This window comes from Colossoma macropomum, unplaced genomic scaffold (genome assembly GCF_904425465.1).
Source record: "Colossoma macropomum unplaced genomic scaffold, Colossoma_macropomum, whole genome shotgun sequence".
Taxonomy (NCBI): domain Eukaryota; kingdom Metazoa; phylum Chordata; class Actinopteri; order Characiformes; family Serrasalmidae; genus Colossoma; species Colossoma macropomum.
The window spans coordinates 12,947,131-12,966,543 of NW_023494797.1; the positions used below are offsets into that span (position 1 = coordinate 12,947,131).

The 19,413-nt window shown below is 38.8% G+C and overlaps 1 protein-coding gene across 1 annotated transcript in view; it reads right to left on the minus strand.

Annotated features, from left to right (window-relative positions):
- Positions 1 to 19,413, minus strand: part of brsk2b (BR serine/threonine kinase 2b) — a 216,835-nt gene that overhangs the window by 33,031 nt on the left and 164,391 nt on the right. The window contains exons 6-12 of the mRNA XM_036584321.1: positions 14,551 to 14,584; positions 14,373 to 14,441; positions 11,972 to 12,118; positions 7,731 to 7,762; positions 5,052 to 5,216; positions 919 to 1,016; positions 605 to 755 (exon numbers count right to left, since the gene is read on the minus strand). Coding sequence (XP_036440214.1) covers positions 605 to 755; positions 919 to 1,016; positions 5,052 to 5,216; positions 7,731 to 7,762; positions 11,972 to 12,118; positions 14,373 to 14,441; positions 14,551 to 14,584 — 696 coding nt within the window. The remainder of the gene's footprint in view (positions 1 to 604; positions 756 to 918; positions 1,017 to 5,051; positions 5,217 to 7,730; positions 7,763 to 11,971; positions 12,119 to 14,372; positions 14,442 to 14,550; positions 14,585 to 19,413) is intronic.

A 19,413-nucleotide genomic window follows, 5' to 3' on the forward strand; every position in this document is an offset into this window, starting at 1 on the left:
CAACTTCTAAGGCTTTAGTTTGGAGGTGGTAGAAAAACATCCTTGCAGATCAGAAACTGAAAGCAAGTCTTTCAAAAAGAATGGAAGCTGTAATAAAGGCAAAGAGTGGACAAATTGAATACTGACAAATTTTGATTTTATATTTAGTTCTTGAGGCTTCTGAGTAATTTTATGTTATATATATTTTTTTCTGCCTTTTTCCTGACACTGAAATGAATAAATTGTACTTAATGGCCGTTTTGACTGGATTTTAAATAAATAAAGGGGTGGTCTCTGACTTTTGCACAATACTGTAGCTGTAATAACAAGAATAGTTGAGATCCAATTTCAGATAATTTGACGCGAACTGATTATAAACAGGTATTTACATTATATTATGTATCATTTAAGAACTTCTAGTTGTTCCCAAAACCTATAAATATTGAATAAAACATTCAAATATATTTATTTACTTCATAAATAATGCTAATGTTAGTTATTGTTTAATAGAATATCAACAATTATTAATATGACAAGTGATTCCTTTTGAACGGTAGTGTCCTCACTGAAAAACCCGGCGAGTGAATAGTGGAGGATGTCAGGGGGTGGGAGGGGGGCTCTGTACCTCTGTCCATGTTGGGTCATGTCGATGGCTCGTCGGACAGGTACAGGAGAGCCTCCCTCAGTCACACTTAGCACCTCCATCGACTTGCGCTCCGGCCTCCTCTTGTTGTGCCTGGTCAGCAGCGGAGAGTCCACCCGCTTCCTGGGAGGGTCTGAGACGACCAGCGCACACTCATTAGTACAGTAATTACAGGAGCTACTACAGTAATTACAGCAGATTAAGTGCTTAATAAGATGCTGTGCAACCTAAATGAATCAAGTGGACTTGGCAAGACGCTTTCCGTGTGAGTGAGAGGAAATGAAAGCGGTCCATACCGATCTCGTTGCGGGGGGGCAGGTTCTGGTCCTCATGACTGGGATACCTCTCCTTACGGTCCAGCAGCAGGAAATAGATCATCTTCTCTTGGTTGTCACTAGAGTGAAAAGTTCAAATGAAGGCTCAGAGAGCAATAAGCACCTCAACATTTACATCCTAAAGCAATGTTATGGTGGGAGTTCTTATGTTTAAAATAATGATCTGGCCAAAAATCTAATTTCTACAATTTTACCCATAACCCCTTAAATCCTTATTACATACTAAGCCTTGTTATTCAGTAACTACAGGGAACTCCAATGCAAACTGGCTGAGCTATTCTTAGGTTAAAGTAGTGTGTAATAAAACTTTGGGCCTGCCGGCTGTCCAGGCCTTTTAAGGTGTTAACTCAAATGTAGTCAAAAAGCCAAGATGTGTTTGGCGTCATTTGGATTTGCGCTGAAGCTACAAGGCCAATATAGCTAACAAGTAATGGAAGCTTTTAGCTACTAGTTTCTATATCGCTGCTATCAGGACAAACCTTCTATCTCCAAAATGTAAATGTATCTCCAAGTAATGTTGGACCTTTTCTTTCAGTCCATTAATCATGAAATTTGGAAAGGGCAGCAGGCATTTTCAGATTGTGTCAAAAACTGAAAAATGATAAAAATGGAGATACAAGGTTTTCTTCCAACAACAGAGATATAAATTATGATTAAGGTTTTACAAACTATGATTTTGCATAAGACTTTCTTAAGAACCAGTTAATTTCAGACTTGTCTGTGAGCACCTTCTAGCGCTCGACAAACCTGGTAGACATTACTAAGTGGCAATTCTCCACCCTACACATTCTCTGATTAAACTTACTGCCTGTACATGCTGAAACGATAGCTTGCTAGCACAGCTAACTGATAGTTACCACACTGTTGGTGGTTAGCACTGTTGCTGCTTAGTGTGAACCCCCAAGAAAAAATGACCATGTGGTGCATTTCACATTTTTTCCACCTTCAGAAAAATGCAGTGTGAACCCACTTTGCAATTTTGTTTCCAGTTCTGGAAACCTTTGACCTTATATATTATCTTATCTCCTGAAAAACAAATAGTTTATCTTAAATTAGCTGAAAATTGACTGTAAATGAAATAAACAAAGTGTGGTCTCTGACTTTTGCTCAGCACTGTAGCTTGCATTATGGTAGCTGTATAAGCTGTCATCACTTGTTAGGTACATTAGCTTCATAGCTTCGGTCCAGAACTAATGAAGCAGACACCAATCATGTTTCTGTTGATTGACTACATGTGGACTAAGGGGAAAATTGTGTCAATTTGGTCAAATCTGCATTTTGAAACTTGACAAATTCACAGTTTTAGACCAATACACTGAAACTTTTATCATGAAAAAGGAGAGAAAGTCATTCCTGGAGAGAGCAGGCCTACAAGACAAAGACAAACCAGCTCTAACTGAGAATATGTGCTAAATTAAAAGGGTGGGAACACAGTTAAGAGACAGCACATGGACTTGCAGCAAATGTGGGCTGTTATGCCGCGGGGTGGGGGGTAAACGGGCCCGTCTCTGCTACAGGCGCTGGCTAAATTGCGGCGGATGCTTGGGGAGAGAGACGAGGCGGAGGCTGCTATGCTTTAGGGGAGAGGAGCCCAGCCATCCATCAGCCACATTAAGAAGGTGAGCATACACAGTGGAGCATGCAGGTGGTAATTGCAGGAGTTTGGGGGGGAAGATGAATGAGAGAAAGTGAACAGGCTTCGCTAACGGCCCGGGGCCAGGCAGACGCACTGTGGGTTTAGTAGCCCTGAGAAACAGCCGTAAAACACTTCTACTCGCATATGGCATCCCAAAGCAAACACTGTCAGAAGGAGCGAGCTGGAAGCTTTAGGGAAGAGTTAGTGCAAGATGGGGCTGATTATGCACTGGCTACTGTAGCCTAGATAAACTGGTTAAGTATGTGCATTAACCATTTCATTATGGGGCTACAGCAAATCCCAATTGCCCACTGACTCCATACTGTTAAACATAAAGGTTTGTAAACAGTTCTTGGCTTAGGCATGGATTTGGAATAAAATGGCACAGAATCTTTATGTGGAGGTTCTTTTGACATAAAAACCTCTTTACACTCACTCATCTCATTTACAATAATGATTCACTAGGGAACCAACAGTGGTTCTTTTATGGCATCACTCCAGAAAACATTTTTTGGACCTTTAATTTTACAAGTGTAGTATAAAAATCCTAAAAAAAAGCATAGCGTTCTTCTAAAATTTATTACGTTACTGTTTTAGATACAAAATACATCACTGGTTAGCTGAAGACTGCTTTAATCGGAACGTATGACTATGGAGTCTCTTCCTCACCACACTGCCTGCCAAAAGTTGGGGACATCTGGCTTTTCAAAGGCTTTTAGATGTGAAACACCTTATGGACCTGGCTTGAAACTAACTGACTGATTGACTTACCAGCTAACAAACTAACTAACTAACTAAGCAACTAACTAACTAACTAAATAAATGACCCACTGACTAAGTAACTAACTTTCTTACTGACTACTTTATTAACTGTCTAACTAGCTGACTGACTCACTACTTTACTAAATGACTGACTATTTTAATATCGAACTGACTGACTGACTACTTTACTAATTGACTGACTGACTGACTACTAACTAACTGACTGACAAAGTAACTAACCTAAATGCCTAATTTGCTGACGGACTGACTAAGTAATAACTTTCTGACTGCCTAATTGACAGAGTGACTACTTTACTAACCGACTGCCTGATTGACTAAGTAAGCAACGTTCTGACTAACTGACTGCCTGACTGACTAAGTAACTAACCTTCTAACTAACTGAATAATTGACTGAATGACTACTTTGCTAATTAACTAACCAACTAACTGACTGACTGACTGCCTAATTGACTGGCTGACTGACTGACTGACTACTTTACTAACCGATTTACTGACTAAGTAAGTAACTTTCTGACTATCTGGCTGACTGCCTGACTTACCAGTAACTAACTTTTTGACTGACTGAATAATGGACTGAATGACTACTTTGCTAATTAGCTAACTAACTAACTGACTGACTGACTGACTGACTGACTGACTAATTGACTGACTGACTGACTGATTAACTAGTAACTAACCTTCTGACTGACTAATTGTCTGACTGATAGACTAAGTAACTAAGTTTCTGACTGACTAATTGACTGACTGTCTGACTAATTAACTGAATCACTGAGTAACTGACTAATTAAATAACTAACCAAATGACTGAATGACAAATGAACTTGCTGACAGATGAACTTACGAAATGACTGACTGACTGACTGAGTAACTAATTAATTCACTCACTCACTCACTCACTCACTCACTCACTCACTCACTCACTCACTCACTCATGTTTAACAGGCTGAAACCTCTCCACTAAGGGGCCCTATTAGCAGTCAAACATCTGTCGAAGCTTCATGTGAACAGTGGTTTACATCAGAGACACTGTGTGTCTTTGTTAATATGAATAAACATGTTTCTTCTTAATATGTTAAAGACCAACCAGTTTCAGTTTACGGGAAATAAGATCACACATACATTTTTAAGGCAATATTTGAGAGGCCATGTTGGGAATAAAGCCAAAGCCCACACATTGTACCCTCTTGTTGTGATGTCAGCAATCCATTCCACTGATTTTTTCAAAATCTTTCAATAAATACATTATTAAGATGTAAACAAAATAATTTCTAGAGAAACTTAGAAAGCCAAAATCATTCACAATGGATGACAGGAGCCAGACGGAAACATTATAAGCACCCTCACAATAAGTTGTTACATTATATATAAAAACCAATAAGATGCATGTAGTTTCACTAGTTGCTTTGGACAGTAAATATACTGTAGATATCACAATCCATGGTTCCCATCACATCACTGTAAAGAAATCTAGGTTGGCAAGTTTGTCTACAATGAGCCATTTCACATCAAAATACTCTCAACCATGAATTAGGTAGAAATTTTGAAACATTAGTGGAATTGCCCTTTAATTGAAAACTAATGGTGAAGACCAATTATTACTTGGTAAATCTACAAGGTGTTTGTCTAAACTTTTGAAGGACTGCGTATCTCCCTCTCTTCTCACTCTGTTACTCACTCGTCCGACAGCAGGTCCTTCATCAGTTTGTTTTTATCCCGGAAGCAGCCGAGCGAGTGCATGCTCTCCAGCACGTCCGGGTCGATGTCCTCGGCCGAGGGCAGCGTCCGGATAGCCACTTTCCGCGGGACGGGCTGCTCCGGTTCCGGCTCGTTCTTTCCCCCTCTGGACACAGGAACAGGGGTTTAATAATCACTGAACACAAAGGATCTTCTGCAATAGCCATTTCTCAAGTCTCTGTGCACCGTTTTTGTTCCTCTCCTGGCTTTTTAATTTCATTCTAGGCCGCCTCACTCACTCTGTGCCTGCTTGGGGCTCGCATGATATCTCCATCTATACATTTTTAAAGGCACTCGGTTGGCACACTTCAGGCTAAGAGTGAGGATAAATGGCAATGTGAATGCAGGGTGAGCAGAGTCGAGGACTGAGGACAGATACTATCTGCTGCTGCGTCAGCTCTAAGAAGCTCAGCGCTCCTTTCCAGAGCTTTACGCTCGAGATGGACATTTTAACCATTTTTGCTATTTGAATATCTACATTTTCTTTAACATCAGCATATTCTATTGAGAAAACATTTGGTAGCACTACATGCATGAGCATAGAATCACATATTAAATAGCAACACTTGAGTATTAATGAAGACCGTATTTCAAGAGTTCTAGAGCAAATATGGTAACATTTAACTGAAGGCTGGCATTTGTAAATAATTAATATTAATAATTACAATCATTTTTATTTAAATAGCACTTTTCATGCCGGTGGCAGCACAAAATCCTTCACAGACAGGTGATAAAGCTTAACAGCAATTATTTAACAGTAAAATTGTAAGTATTAATTTAAAATCATATGAGAAAATGAAACAGATCAAATTAAAAGATAAATACCACGAGACGAAGAGTTGTAATTAAATGCTAAGTTAAAACCAAAGAGATTTGCTTTTAGATGCTTCTTAAAAGGGATCACTGAACTTGACTGTCTAATAAAAGGTGAATTGAGTTCCACAGTTCAGAAGCAGAATAACTGAACGAGTCTCTCCATGCTTTCTGTATTTCACAGAAGGTGCTTACAGAAGGTCAGTATCTGCAGATCTAAGATCACGTGTTGGAACATAAACAGACAGACATTCTGTGATATAAGCAGTGCTTTAAGGTCATTTATAGCCTTAAAAACTAGTAGCAGAGCTTTAACATCTATTCTAAGCTACATGAGACCTACAGAAACTTTTAATGACATTAACCTACACAAACATTACTAGAGCCTTATTTCAAGTTATTACAAGTGCCAGTTGTCATAAAGGCTGTTTTTGTTAAATTTTTGCTACAGCCTCTTTTATTTTTTTTCTTTATTTTATTATATTTTTAGTTATTTTGCATGCACACATTTGATTTTTCATTCTTAATAAACACCCATGAATACAAAAATACAGCAAAAACACACTTTCTCTTCACTACTGAACATCACCCTGACATTCCATTAATCACACCAGCCTAATCCAGTCCTACCCCCTTCATTTACACTGTATGCTCACTGATGCATACAAATGTGTGCATACAACCTCACACAAACACACATACAGTAGCAGTCAAGCGTTTGGACACACCCACTCAGAGAAGTGTTTAATTTATTTTTACTATTGTCCACATTTTAGAGCATCTATGAATTAACGCATGGAATTAAGCAGAGAATAAAAAAATCAGATCTTCTATTTTAGATTCTTCAGATTGGCTTTAAAGCAGACTTACATTTTCTCACAAAGCAGCTTCACAAGGAGCCACCTGAGATGCTTTTCTTACAGGACTGATGAAGATCCACATATCATTGCTGTTCAAAAATAAATCTCCATTTTTTGGAGAAAATGAATGGAGGGATGTTGAGAATGTTTTAAATTAACTGCCAAAATTGAGGTCACTAATGACACCTGTCACACCAACCCTCATATACATTACATACAGACTTACATACATACAAGCACACATATATAAACACCTTAGGAGCCATCTACGATTACATAGGGATGGCCTAGCAACACCTTAGCAGCCACCTGAGATTCCACAATAATGACCAACCAACACTTGAACACCGGATACCATAGCAATGGTCCAGCAACACCTTAGAAACCACCTGGGATAGCATAACAACAGTTTATCCCCTTAAAATCTCAGGCTTATTACTTACTAAGGCTTATTATTCAGTAACTACAGGGACTTCAATGCAAACTAGCTGAGCTATTCTTAGGTTATAGAAGTGCATAATAAATATTTGGGCCCACCCATTTAAGCATTTGAAACTGGTTCATGAATTTTCTCCTTCCAGTTTAGAAATGCTGACTTAAATACTATGAACATTTTTCATCCTTTTCTTGAAATCCTTGAATAGTTTTTGCTCTATAACTTTCATATTACATCACATCACGGCATCAATCCACCTATACACCCATCCCCCGGCTCCCCACCCCCCCACCAAGGAGACCGGATCCCTCTAGTCTCATACATTGGAATTTTCTGAACTTGAGTGATATGGTTATTTCATAGCCTTGTTGTCCTCGTTATTATTCTAAAGGTAGTTATAATGAGGATTTAAGCCCTTCTACGAGTAGATGTGTCCAAACTTTTGACTGGCGCTGTACGCCCATGATACAAACACACAAAGACCCAGAAGACAGAAGAGATTCATACTTACATGTACCACGTGTGCTTCTGTATCTGTTCTAACTGTAATGAGAAGAGAGAATATTAAAACTGCAGGAAATCAGCTTTCATCAATATCATTTAATTATTACGCAATTACAGAATCAACTGCGAATTAAAAAAGGCCAGAAGAAACGTGGAGGGAAAAAAGAATGGAGCCATTTCATGTTGCCAGCCTGCATCTCCTGCTGGCAAAGTCTAATTTCCCCGCTCAGTGTCCCAGCCTCTGATCATCATGGTGTAACTGGAGACACTACAGAGACACAGAGCACGTCTCGCTAATTAGAGCAGAGGACTGCAGCATGAGAGCAACTGACATGATGGAAGCTCGTGGGGGTCATTGCTGCGTTATGTGTCAGCGAGGAAGGACCGTAATGATATTAGGCTGCCACTTAATGATATTGAGCTATAAATATAATCCTCAAAGCAAATCCATCAGAGTTGAGAGATTAAGCTTGGCTTGCGTCTCTGGCCGAGCCACGGGGACACCTTATGAACCGATTCGAAAACAAGGGGAGAGCGTGCAGCGAGCCGCAGGAACAACCCCAGCAAGGTATCGGTGGCACAATGGCTCATCAGGCCACATTATGGAAATGCTTTCCTATCATTTCAAACACATTGTGCGGTGCGTGCCAGTGCTGTGCTGGGGGATTGAGGCTATTCTCCCAGCGCTGCTTCGCTGATGGAGTTGGCCACGACTCTGTCCCCTCTAACCAAGCTCAGCTTCTGGATCTGCCAGAAAGAAAAAGCTGCAGCCAGTTGGAAGCGGCTGAACGCTCTCTGACGTGGATTTGCACTGTTCAAACGTGTGGATGCTTTCGGGTTAAAAACAATGAGCACAATAATTATAATGTATAACGGGCACAAGCTCAGTCTCCTCCTCAAATGGCAGGGCGAAGGGCTTCCCTTATGAAAATTAACTGTAATACACTGTAAAAAATGGCTTGTCAGGTCTACCTAAGCCAATTATTTCATGTGTAACAAGCAATAGAACTAGTTTTATTCAACTCAAAAAAATTACACTGACTGAAAGAATCGTTCATTCAAAGTATTTATTTAGGTTGAATAAAACTATTTAATTTACTTGTTCCCATATGAAGTAATTTGTTTAGGTAGATCTGACGAGCCACTTTTTACAGTGTCGTATAAGAGACTACAGTACTGTATAATTTACAATATTTGCAGCTACCTGTAGTCTTATAACCTGTCCAGGGTGTATCCTGCCTTCCACCCAATGACTGCTGGGATGGGCTCCAGCTCCCCCCACGACCCAGCAGGATAAGCGGTTTAGAAGTTCAGTTCAGTCTTAGAAGTTGGTTGCATTTTCTGCTTCCCACAATCCAAGTAATGCCAAACACACAGTGAGTTTGAGGTCTGAACTCTGGGGTGGACAGTCCATTGTTCTGAGAACACCAGCAGCAGTTTAATTTGAAAATTTTCTTTCTTTTTTCTTCTCTTTATTTCCTTTTCTCAGTAAGGGCTTCTTGACAGCTACACATCCTTTCAGACCCATAGCACTGAGTTGTCTTCTGTGTTTGACTGTCTATGACAGTTTTGACTGGAAATTAAATCATCTAAGCTCTCTTGTAGAATGGTTATAGTTTTCTGTCCTGTCTATATAACAGGTATTTTAAGACATTACTGAACATAACATTAGTGTTTTAGTGAGGATATGTTGCTAATGTTTATAAGCCTGCATCTGATACTGAGACAAACGTTATGGTGCAAAATAAAACTTCTAACTGGTCCACTGCTCTGTTACCTTTATGTAGCACTACCAATCAGTTTAATCTATTATAACTAGCTAGGCCAAAACTACCACAACGAATCAAGCTAATGCTAGTTCTAGCCTTGATGATCTTAAGAAAACTGTGTAAAAGGGTGGTCTGGGTTGCATTTTTTGTTTTTATTTAAAATATTAACATTTTCAGTGAATATTTACAGTTGTATGCAAGTTTGAACAACCCCAGTCAAATTACATGTGTAGTTGATTTTCTAAGTGAAAAAGGTTATCACATCATCTACAGAGAATATACCTAAATATGACAGTTTACTGCAAATTTAAGTACACTTAAATTTTACAATTTACATTTATTTGCTGAGTTTAACACATAGGAAAAAGATAAAAGATATCTTAGTTTATGCACAGGCCACATCTATGTCTTAATTTATTCCTATATATATATATATATATATATATATATATATATATATATATACACACACATGCATATAGGCACCAATATACAGATATGCTCATACTTGCAGATCCCCCTAACGAATAATAATAGTAATAATCAGGATCTAGATTCTTTAAAAAATTACCAGTTATAAGCACAAGTATAATGTAACATAACATAAATATTTTTGTCCCTGATAAAAATGTTAAGTCGTTCCAGAGACAGAAAAGGCTTCGGGTTTGGTAACATATAAGAACGGCCCTGGCAGGCTTTCTCTTTCTTCATGGCTACCTCACAGACAAGGAGCTGTTGCTTTCCAATCAGTGAGATGTTGTCTGTGAAGGCTGTTTGATTTTTTACTAGAAAGCAGAGGGACAGGGACATTTCAAAGAGCTGGTATTAAGATAAGCTCTTAAACCCTTGGCCACTCTACCATGCAAGAGAGACGAAGAGAGAGACAGAGATAGAAGGAGAGAGAAGTGTGGGGGGTGGGCGAGAGAGGCAAAGCATCAAGAGAAGAGGACGAGAGTATGATGTGTGAGGCCTCCACAGACAGACTGAATTGGATTAGTTCTGCTGTATGTTGACCTGAAGTGACAGCGCCCATACGGAGGAGCTACTGAACCCGGACTCATTTACTAGAAATCAGCTTAAAGCACTGCACATGTCTGAAGAACCACACTGAGCGTCTGTGTGTGTCAGAAGACCCTGCTGAGACTGGGTGTGTAGAGTGCTCTCTACTGTCACCACCTGGGGGTCTTTCATGGAACCGACATAAGAAAACAAAGATGTTGGGAAACAGCTACTGTGATGCGTTTAATACTGAACACATTGGAAAGAGGAAACATTACAACTCCCCATCCACTGCATTCAAACCAGACACCCTGAGCAGGTAGTTCTTGTGAGAAAGTATTCAGTCTCGAAATGTCACGGAAAGAAGAACCGTTTTCCATTGTTTTAGAGGAGAACTCCACCAATTTTTCTAAATTTCTGTATAATTTGATCGTTTAGATGTAAAACGAGCCATTCAGAGTGGCCTACCGTGAAATGCTCCATTCTAGAGCAACTCAGAGGCAGAACTGTTCACAGTGGTGGTGATAGGAATGAGATGTTCGAAGCTTTTAATGCCCCTCACTTTTTAATGTCCTCAAAAGCCTCACAGAATGCTATTACACAAAACAGTTATGAATACGCTGCCTAATTTACAATACTTGGTCTAAAACCTATTATTAAAAGCTATTCATGGATAAACACACAAGGAAAAGTACACAAGAAAACTTTTTTTCCTGATTTATCACTATTTCACCATTATCAACATTCCATATAAAATCTCAGAAGACACATGTAGGTTCACTGGTGGTTTTGGATAGTGAATAAAATGGCTTTATTTGCACTGTAGACATCAGGAGACCTTGCTAAGACTGGGTGTGTAGCCCTGGTTCTTGTCATTGCCACTCTGAATGACTTTCATCTCAACAACTTTTTAAGAAAAAAAATGGTGGAATTCTCCTTTAACTAAAAAATCAGCTTGCATAGAGTAGAGCTTGACCAATATATATCAGTCAGCCAATAATATCAACCAATATTGAGAATTTATCAGTATCTGCAAAAATACTGGTAACAGCATCACAATCTTCATGCATAATCTGATGATCATGCATAATCTGAGATGACTGCACAGCAATACATCCCAGCTGAACTGCTACTCAACAGCTAATTAACCAAAACCAAAACCAGAAAGATTTCTATGGAGCTCCACCCCCATATTTCAATATTTATGTTATTTAACACATGAGCTGAGAACTGCTAAACATGTCAATAAAACACTGTTTAACTAAATCCTATATGAGCAAAAACTAACAGTTAACAGAATTTTTTAGCCTCTTAAAATTGGTATCAGTATCAATAACCAGGCTAGTATAGTGTGATTTTTTGTCTAATAGAACTGTAAGATGTAAATAAAGCAATTAAAGCAAGAAATATGTTTTTTTTAAGTCGGTGAAAAGCGTAATGCTGCACAAATGGACTGCCACTGTGCGGTAGGCCTACTGACCGTGAGTCTTTTGGCTGCGTCCACTTCGATCATGCCCCTCAGCAGGTTCTGGCAGTCTGGAGGGATGAAGTGAGGCATGTGGAACACTCCCAACTTCACCTTCTCCAGAAGGTTCCTCAGGTTGTCGTCGTCGAACGGCAGAGCACCCTGACACACAGAACAGAGGAGCACTTATAATAAACTACCTAAACCTATCAACATGTTAAATAATTGTACAAGCTAATGACAGTAGCAACAACTAGTTTTCAGCAGCCAACAACGTCTCAGCATGTTGTCACATCAGTATCATATTGTATCGTCATTATTCTGATGTCTTCATTATTATTCTGAAATGTGGCGATAGTTAAAATAAGGAAAACCAGGAATGAGTAGGTGTGTCCAAACCTTTGACTAGCACAGTATATAAAGAAAAGGGTGTTCACTGTATACTGTTTTTAAGACAGTTTGGCTCCCCAGCAGAGACTTTTGATAAATGATTCAGATGACATACAGACGTGACGGATGGGCAGCCTGGGTAACAGATGATGTAATCAGACTAAAGCTGGCAGCCGCCGTCAGTAGAAAAAAGAAAACAGATGACTGAAAAAAGAAAAAAAAACAGCAGGAAAGCAATTCCAGCTCGGATGCGGAGCCTTTGGAGTAGAGCAGGAGAGATCCCAGAGAGGCCGCTTTTGTTTCAGAGGAGGACTGATTGTTTTGTGAAGTGCATACAGGAATAATGGAAAATACAAATACAGCAGCGGAGGGAGGAATCAATCAGGTTTGTAATCAAGGTGGAGCAGCTGCTTTGGGTGCAGCGTGGGCTGTGAGCCAGATAGTGATCACGCAGGACCCAAACCACAGGGTTAGGCTAAAGCCTCTGAGATCAGGAGAGCAGGGAGCTGATCTGAGGATGAAAAGCTGGAATAAAAAATTCAATTACACTCAATTCCTGTCATTTAAGCCAGTTATCATGGTGAGAACCAAGAGCAACTTCACAGGAAGTTAGTACATAAAAAGGTTATGTGGCCTGATGCCTGGGACATGGTTTTAGGACTTAGTTTTGCACTAAGGTTTGAGCCTAAAACGTGTTCATGGTTGAAACATGCAGGATGATGTAAGGCAAAATAGCACCCAAAGAAATGTTATAGTTTAATATTATTTCTCTTATAGCTCATTGAAAAATCCTGTCAAAGGTAGAGATTCTTAACTTTTAAGTCACACCACATTTGTGTTTGTACATAGATGATATTTTGTACAGAAGATAACTTATACAACATTATTATGATGCATCAGAAATGCAAACAGCCCTGAATTCAAATGTAATTCATGTAATAACTATGTTATTAAATGCATAACCATGTAATTACATGTGCGTACTATCAGTTTGGAAAGATCTAACCGCCTCAGTGAAAGCAAAACAAGCAGAGCAAGTGAGCAATGACAGTTAATGTAAGTTAGAATAAGGGAGAATTACAGTAATTCTCTCTATGAACCTGCAACTGTATAAAGGAAAGATTCAGTAGTAAGTAGGTAGTCGCATAAAGTGCTTAGTGGGGAGAGCAAAGGATTCTCCATTCATTTCTATTATAAAGATGATTCAGAGGGTCAGGAGATATCGCAGTGGCACTTTGGAAAGACTGCTAAAACCCATAATAGCAGAATATCTTTCTCTTTGACTCGACTGAGTGGACCTAGTCTCAGTTCAGTGCCTTATTTCTTACTCTCTATTCAACTCCCACAGCAATAGAAGGAAATAGAAACATTCACTCAAACGGATCATTTATTTAATCAATTCTTATGATGATTTTTATTGCATGCTGAAATCTTAGTATATTTTTTTCTAATTTCTAATTAACCCTTGGAAGGCATGGTTAACATACATAATAATAAAAGCACGTAACTTGATATGACTGTATGCAGGTGTGGCGCTAGAGTAGGTGCTTATTCAGCGCTCCCATTTACACCCCCTGAAAAATGTTGATTGGCCTTTTCATATAAATTACACACAGGTAATTAAGCTACCAGTTCATAAATCTTTTCCACCATACATGCACACACATAAGTAATTTGAGTACCTATACATCCATATAATCACTCACTGAGAGTGCACAGTAGTCTGCTGATACAAGATCAGTCCTGTTTTAACCTACTCTTATTCAAAACATAGCCGACACACTGAAACACTGATCTTCAGTCAGTCACAAAAAAATATATATTCACTATACTCTCACAAGATAGTTGCCATGTAATTAAATGTAATTGCAGTGTAATAAATACGTAATTAAAACAACTGCATGTGAGTGTATGGCAAAAATCGAACTGTTTCATGAGGAATGAGCAGGCTGTATCTCTGACAGAATGGCAGAATGACAAAGTGTGATACAGAAGAACATCTCAGCTTTGTTAAAGCCTCACTTACCACTAAAAGTGCAAAGAGAATGACCCCACAGCTCCAAACATCTGCTTTCCTGCCATCATACTTCTCCCCCTGACAGAGAGAGTGAGAGAGAGAGAGAGAGAGAGAGAGAGAGAGATGGTTAGAGGGCAGGCTAGACTAAGAGCACCATTAGAAGAGATGGCTGTGAGAGTACACTTACCCTAATCACCTCTGGGCAGGCATAGTGCGGAGAACTGAAATAAACAAGAGCGAGAGCAAGAGAGAGAGAGAGAGAGAGAGAGTGACTATTCCAGTTTAACTCTATCTTAGCTAACATATGATCAGCAATGCATTCAGAGCTAAGTCCCCTTTAACACTTTAAAATCTGCCTACAGAGCAGTACGGACAAGTTCATGTCCATGTTGGGCAATAAAACAGATCAGCATGTGAAACTGCAGCTTTCTGTGTTCTACTGTAATTTCTATCACTGTACATAAGAAGCTCCATGCTGCCTGCATTGTTGGATGCACTGTTATTGTTTCAGAGTGAGTCTGCATACACATTCACACTTCAAATGTTAGATCACTATGGAAACGCTTATTATTGATTTGTTCCAGAGAAACAATAAAACGACTGAAGTGTATTACTATTCCTGTGTTTTCTTGTTCAAAATGAAGTTTCATTACATTTTCAGCCTTATTAAGTCATGATATTTAGATATTACAATCAACGTGACAGCACTGAGAAATCATGTTATTAAAGGAGAAGAGTAGATTAAAAGGCATAGATACTTTTTGCCTCATTATCAGTTAAAGTTTATTTAAAACTAACTAAAGCAATATATTCATATATTAATATTTTTATATTGCCGATATAACTTAACATCTAGTTCTATGACCATAAAAATGCACTCTGGTCATTGCGCGTTGAAAAACAGTGCCGTATTTTGTTGAACTTATAAGATTTGCTGTTACAGTCCAGCACTTGGATAACTGTTGTGGTCTCAGGTGGGGGGTAAACATCATGTTGTTCATTATGTGGCCACTCTCTTCCTTACAAGAGAGCGTGCCCAGTGTTGTAAGGTAGTCCCCGTTTTATCACTAGATCACTATTTTTGCGCATTAACGTTAAATATAAACTCAGAAGAGACATATCACTGGTCATTTTAGATAGTAAGTAAATAAAATGGTTACATTGTGTTGCAGACATTGTGACCCCTAGTTTCTTTCACCACCCCTTCAAAGAAACCCGAGTCTGTAAATTACATAAAAAACTATTTTTTATGCAGAATGCAATTTCCCTTTAAGAAAGGTGAGTTTTGTCCTTACTTGAATCAAAAAGTTCCACAAGTATTTAAGATATTTCATCACCAGAGTTATCACCAAAAGAAAGTAGAATAAAAGATGAATTTGTGATAATTTCTTTTAATTATGAATCATTAATCAACTCAGTTCAAAGCAGTACTTTTTTCAGTGTCCAAGAGTTCTTGCTTCCTCACTGTAACATTCCATACTGGATTCTTTTAGTTCCTTTTACTTTACTTAAAGGGGAAATCCAGTGATTTTTCAAAATTTCTGAAGACCTCAGCCTTAGAGATGTAAACAAAGTTCAGAGTGGTTTGATGTGATAAGAACCAGGGGTCAGGATTCCTACAACACAAATGTAGACAATTTATTTACTTTGCAAAATGACCAGAGAACCCATATGTCTTGAGTTTATATGTGATGTTGTTAATTTCTAAAATAGTGTTAAATCTGTACAAATATGTCATTTTGCTTTAAAACACTCTGCATAGATGGTTGTTAAATATACATTTCAGGCTAAACCTTCTCTCAAAAGAACTGTAAAACAATGTTTCAGACATGAGATAGTATATTGTCAACCATTTCATGTACTATTTTTTTTACAAGGGAGCTTTTTGACACATTAAATGCTTCAGATGTCTGGTTCCTATCACCACCACTGTCACAAATTCTGACTCTGTATGTTTTTCAAGAACAGAGCATTTCACATCATATCTCTCTGAACAATTCTGTTTACATCTGAGCTGTTTTGTTATGCAAGAATTTTGAAAAATCTGTGGATTTCCCCTTTAACACTTTAGCAACATTCATTGGAAAATCAATGATGCAGTAAATTTACATTCTAAATTCATTTATAATATTAATTTTACACTAGAAACCCAGAATTCCCTTACTATCATTGATCTATTCTTCCCAACAGCTGATTGGCTCCTCTGCCAGTGAGGAGCGCTATACCCAGTGCTCTTCCTCTGACACTGCTGAATGATCCAATAATGTAACATTAGATTTTAATGACTTCCTGCTAGAGGTCTGTAAAACTGTAGTCTGATAACTGTCTGGATTGTTTAATGTATTTATGCGTTATGCTATGGACGGTTCAGTTGCTTGACAGCACTGTCAAATGAAGCTACGTGTTAGCCTCGCAGGAGCAATGCAGAACGTGTCCGCTGTAAATAGGTGTCCCCTGATTGCACATGCCATATTGCATTATGGAAATATATGCAAATGCAGTCAATTTGCAGTAAGCAAGCAGTGCCATGTCAAAAAGCATACTAATTAAATCAACATTTTTCACAAAACCACCTCAGAAATTGCAGCAATGGTGTCTTACTTGAAGGGAAAACATTACATGCTATCATATTATCATTACTACACAGCTATGAATGTCGAATGTTAGGTAATGTATTCTGTGGCCATCTCGCATCATACAAGCAGAGACTGCTTTTCATCAAAACTTTATCAACTAATCAATACTGCACGCATTAGAAATGTCTGTTGGCAACATATGCACAAGGCTGCATGCATACAGAACAGGGAAATCATTTCAGCAGAATGCAGGTTGCCTGCACTGTGTGTGGGTGGAACCTTTCTAAATGCAGACCTAAAGAACATCAATAAACAGCAGTTCAGACAGAAATATTACACAAGGTGCTTGAAAGTGCATACATTAAGTCTGGAAATGTCTTGTTATTTAACTTTAAGAGCCCATAACACTGAAAACTGAATTTTTACACATTTGATGTGTGATGTGAACATTAAGTTTCAAAACACACACACGCACGCATACACACACACACACACACACACATATATATTAGTAATTTGAAATATCATCACTGTCCAAAAAAACAAGTATTTCATGATGAACAGACCTATAAAAATGCTTCAAAATTACTTGGAATAAAATGTATTTACATTAACAAGCATTAAAAATACAGATTGTTTTTGCCTTCTCTCTGCCTATCTTTGGAGATACTTGTTTTTCTTTGGACACTCACAATATGCTCAGTCTATAGCTGTTTAGCTCTGTCCTTTTATATATGGACATAAAGTTATAGGGAGCGCTTGAGCCCAGACTGCATTTTGAATGAGCCACAATACAGCGCAGCCAACCAGAAGAGTGATAATTTGCATATATTGCATATATATGTTTAAGAGATAAAGTGAGGTTGGGAAATGGTCACGTGTATACTCTAGGTGAAAATAAATACACAGTTATTTAGACAGATAGATAGGTAGGTAGATAGATAGATAGATAGATAGACAGACAGACAGACAGTCAGACAGACAGACAGACAGATAGATAGATAGATAGATAGATAGATAGATAGAAGAGGAAGTAAAATCGTAGAAATATTATGCAGATGACAATGCAGTGGTGCATGTCATGTACAGTGGATGAACTGAGTGACTATACACTGTAAATGATATGTTAATAGTTGTATTTGCATGGGTGTAAAAACAAGTGGCAGTGCAATATGCAATATTTATGGATGTATAAACAAAGTGAAAGTAATTTCCTGTGGCCTGTGTAAAAATTATATATATATATATATATTTTTTATTTTCCCCCAATATGTTAAACCCGACAAATACATAGAAATTTTGCACTAAATGACATTTTTATTTTTTACAGTAACCCAAGTAAGCTTCATTCCAAAAATAAACTTCTCTTTCACTGCAGCACATCAAGGCACTGTGAATAGATTCTGTACTCCAAGTCGGAAAACCCAAACCACTTTCACAACCACATTCTACTGTATACTCCCGAAACAGGAATTACACACACTTGCGATTTCCCTCTGCTCGGGCGGTGACGGTGTTGTAAATGTGTGTGTGCGCGTGGACATGAGGGAGGATTAACGTGGTAAATCAGGGAAGCCGCAGGGGGTGCTTAAGCCGCTCTGAAATGAGCGTGATGGAAAGAAATGACTCATTTAGACCGGGGCTTGCTAGCTGGCTGAAGGAAATAGTTCCTGAGATTCCTTTGCCGGTTCTGCTGTTGGTCTGACTTGAGGGAGGACAGCTTAAGAGGGAAAAGAAAAAAAACGGAATCAACTTTTCACTTTTATCTTCTTCTGCCTTTGTCACATTAGCACGGTCTCTCCGCTCTGCGCCGGTCGGCCTTGAGCTAAAAGTAGCTAGCTCGCTAATGTGTTGTCTGCAGAACCGCACTTGCACCTCTGAGAGATGAGAGGCTGCCAAGAAAGCTTTCTTTGATGTTGTTACTGAGTTTATTAGCTCACTAAATCACCAGCTCCCCTAAAAGCACTTGAGGGACAAATGCAATGCTATCACTGTTTGACTAGCGGCAGTACCATGCTAGCATGCTAGCTGTGGACTGTTCTTCTGGTAACCAGGTTATAAACACTTTCTTCTACAATCTATAAAATCTGCTGTTTGGCTACATTGCAGTTGCCTTACGCTGAACTATCTAGCACAGCCACTAGCTTGAAAAGCAATTTGCCAATTTCAAAACTGGGTCAATTCACCAAGCCGCAGATACAAACGAGAGGAATGTATGGTGCACATTCGAGCCCCCCGTGCTGCGTACATGTGTGAAAGGTCTGCCGTTTTTTTTTTTTTATTCAATCCAAGTCCATTAGCCGTGGTAAACAGAATACATTTGTGTCAAGCAGACAGCGCGCGAGGAGGCTAAAGATGAATGTGTTTAATTAAAAACTGTCATATCTGCGCTTAGAGATGGGCCAGCCGGCCATGAGGGGACAATCAATAATCACAGCGTGCCGGTGCCATCGAAATGCATCACTACCACTGGC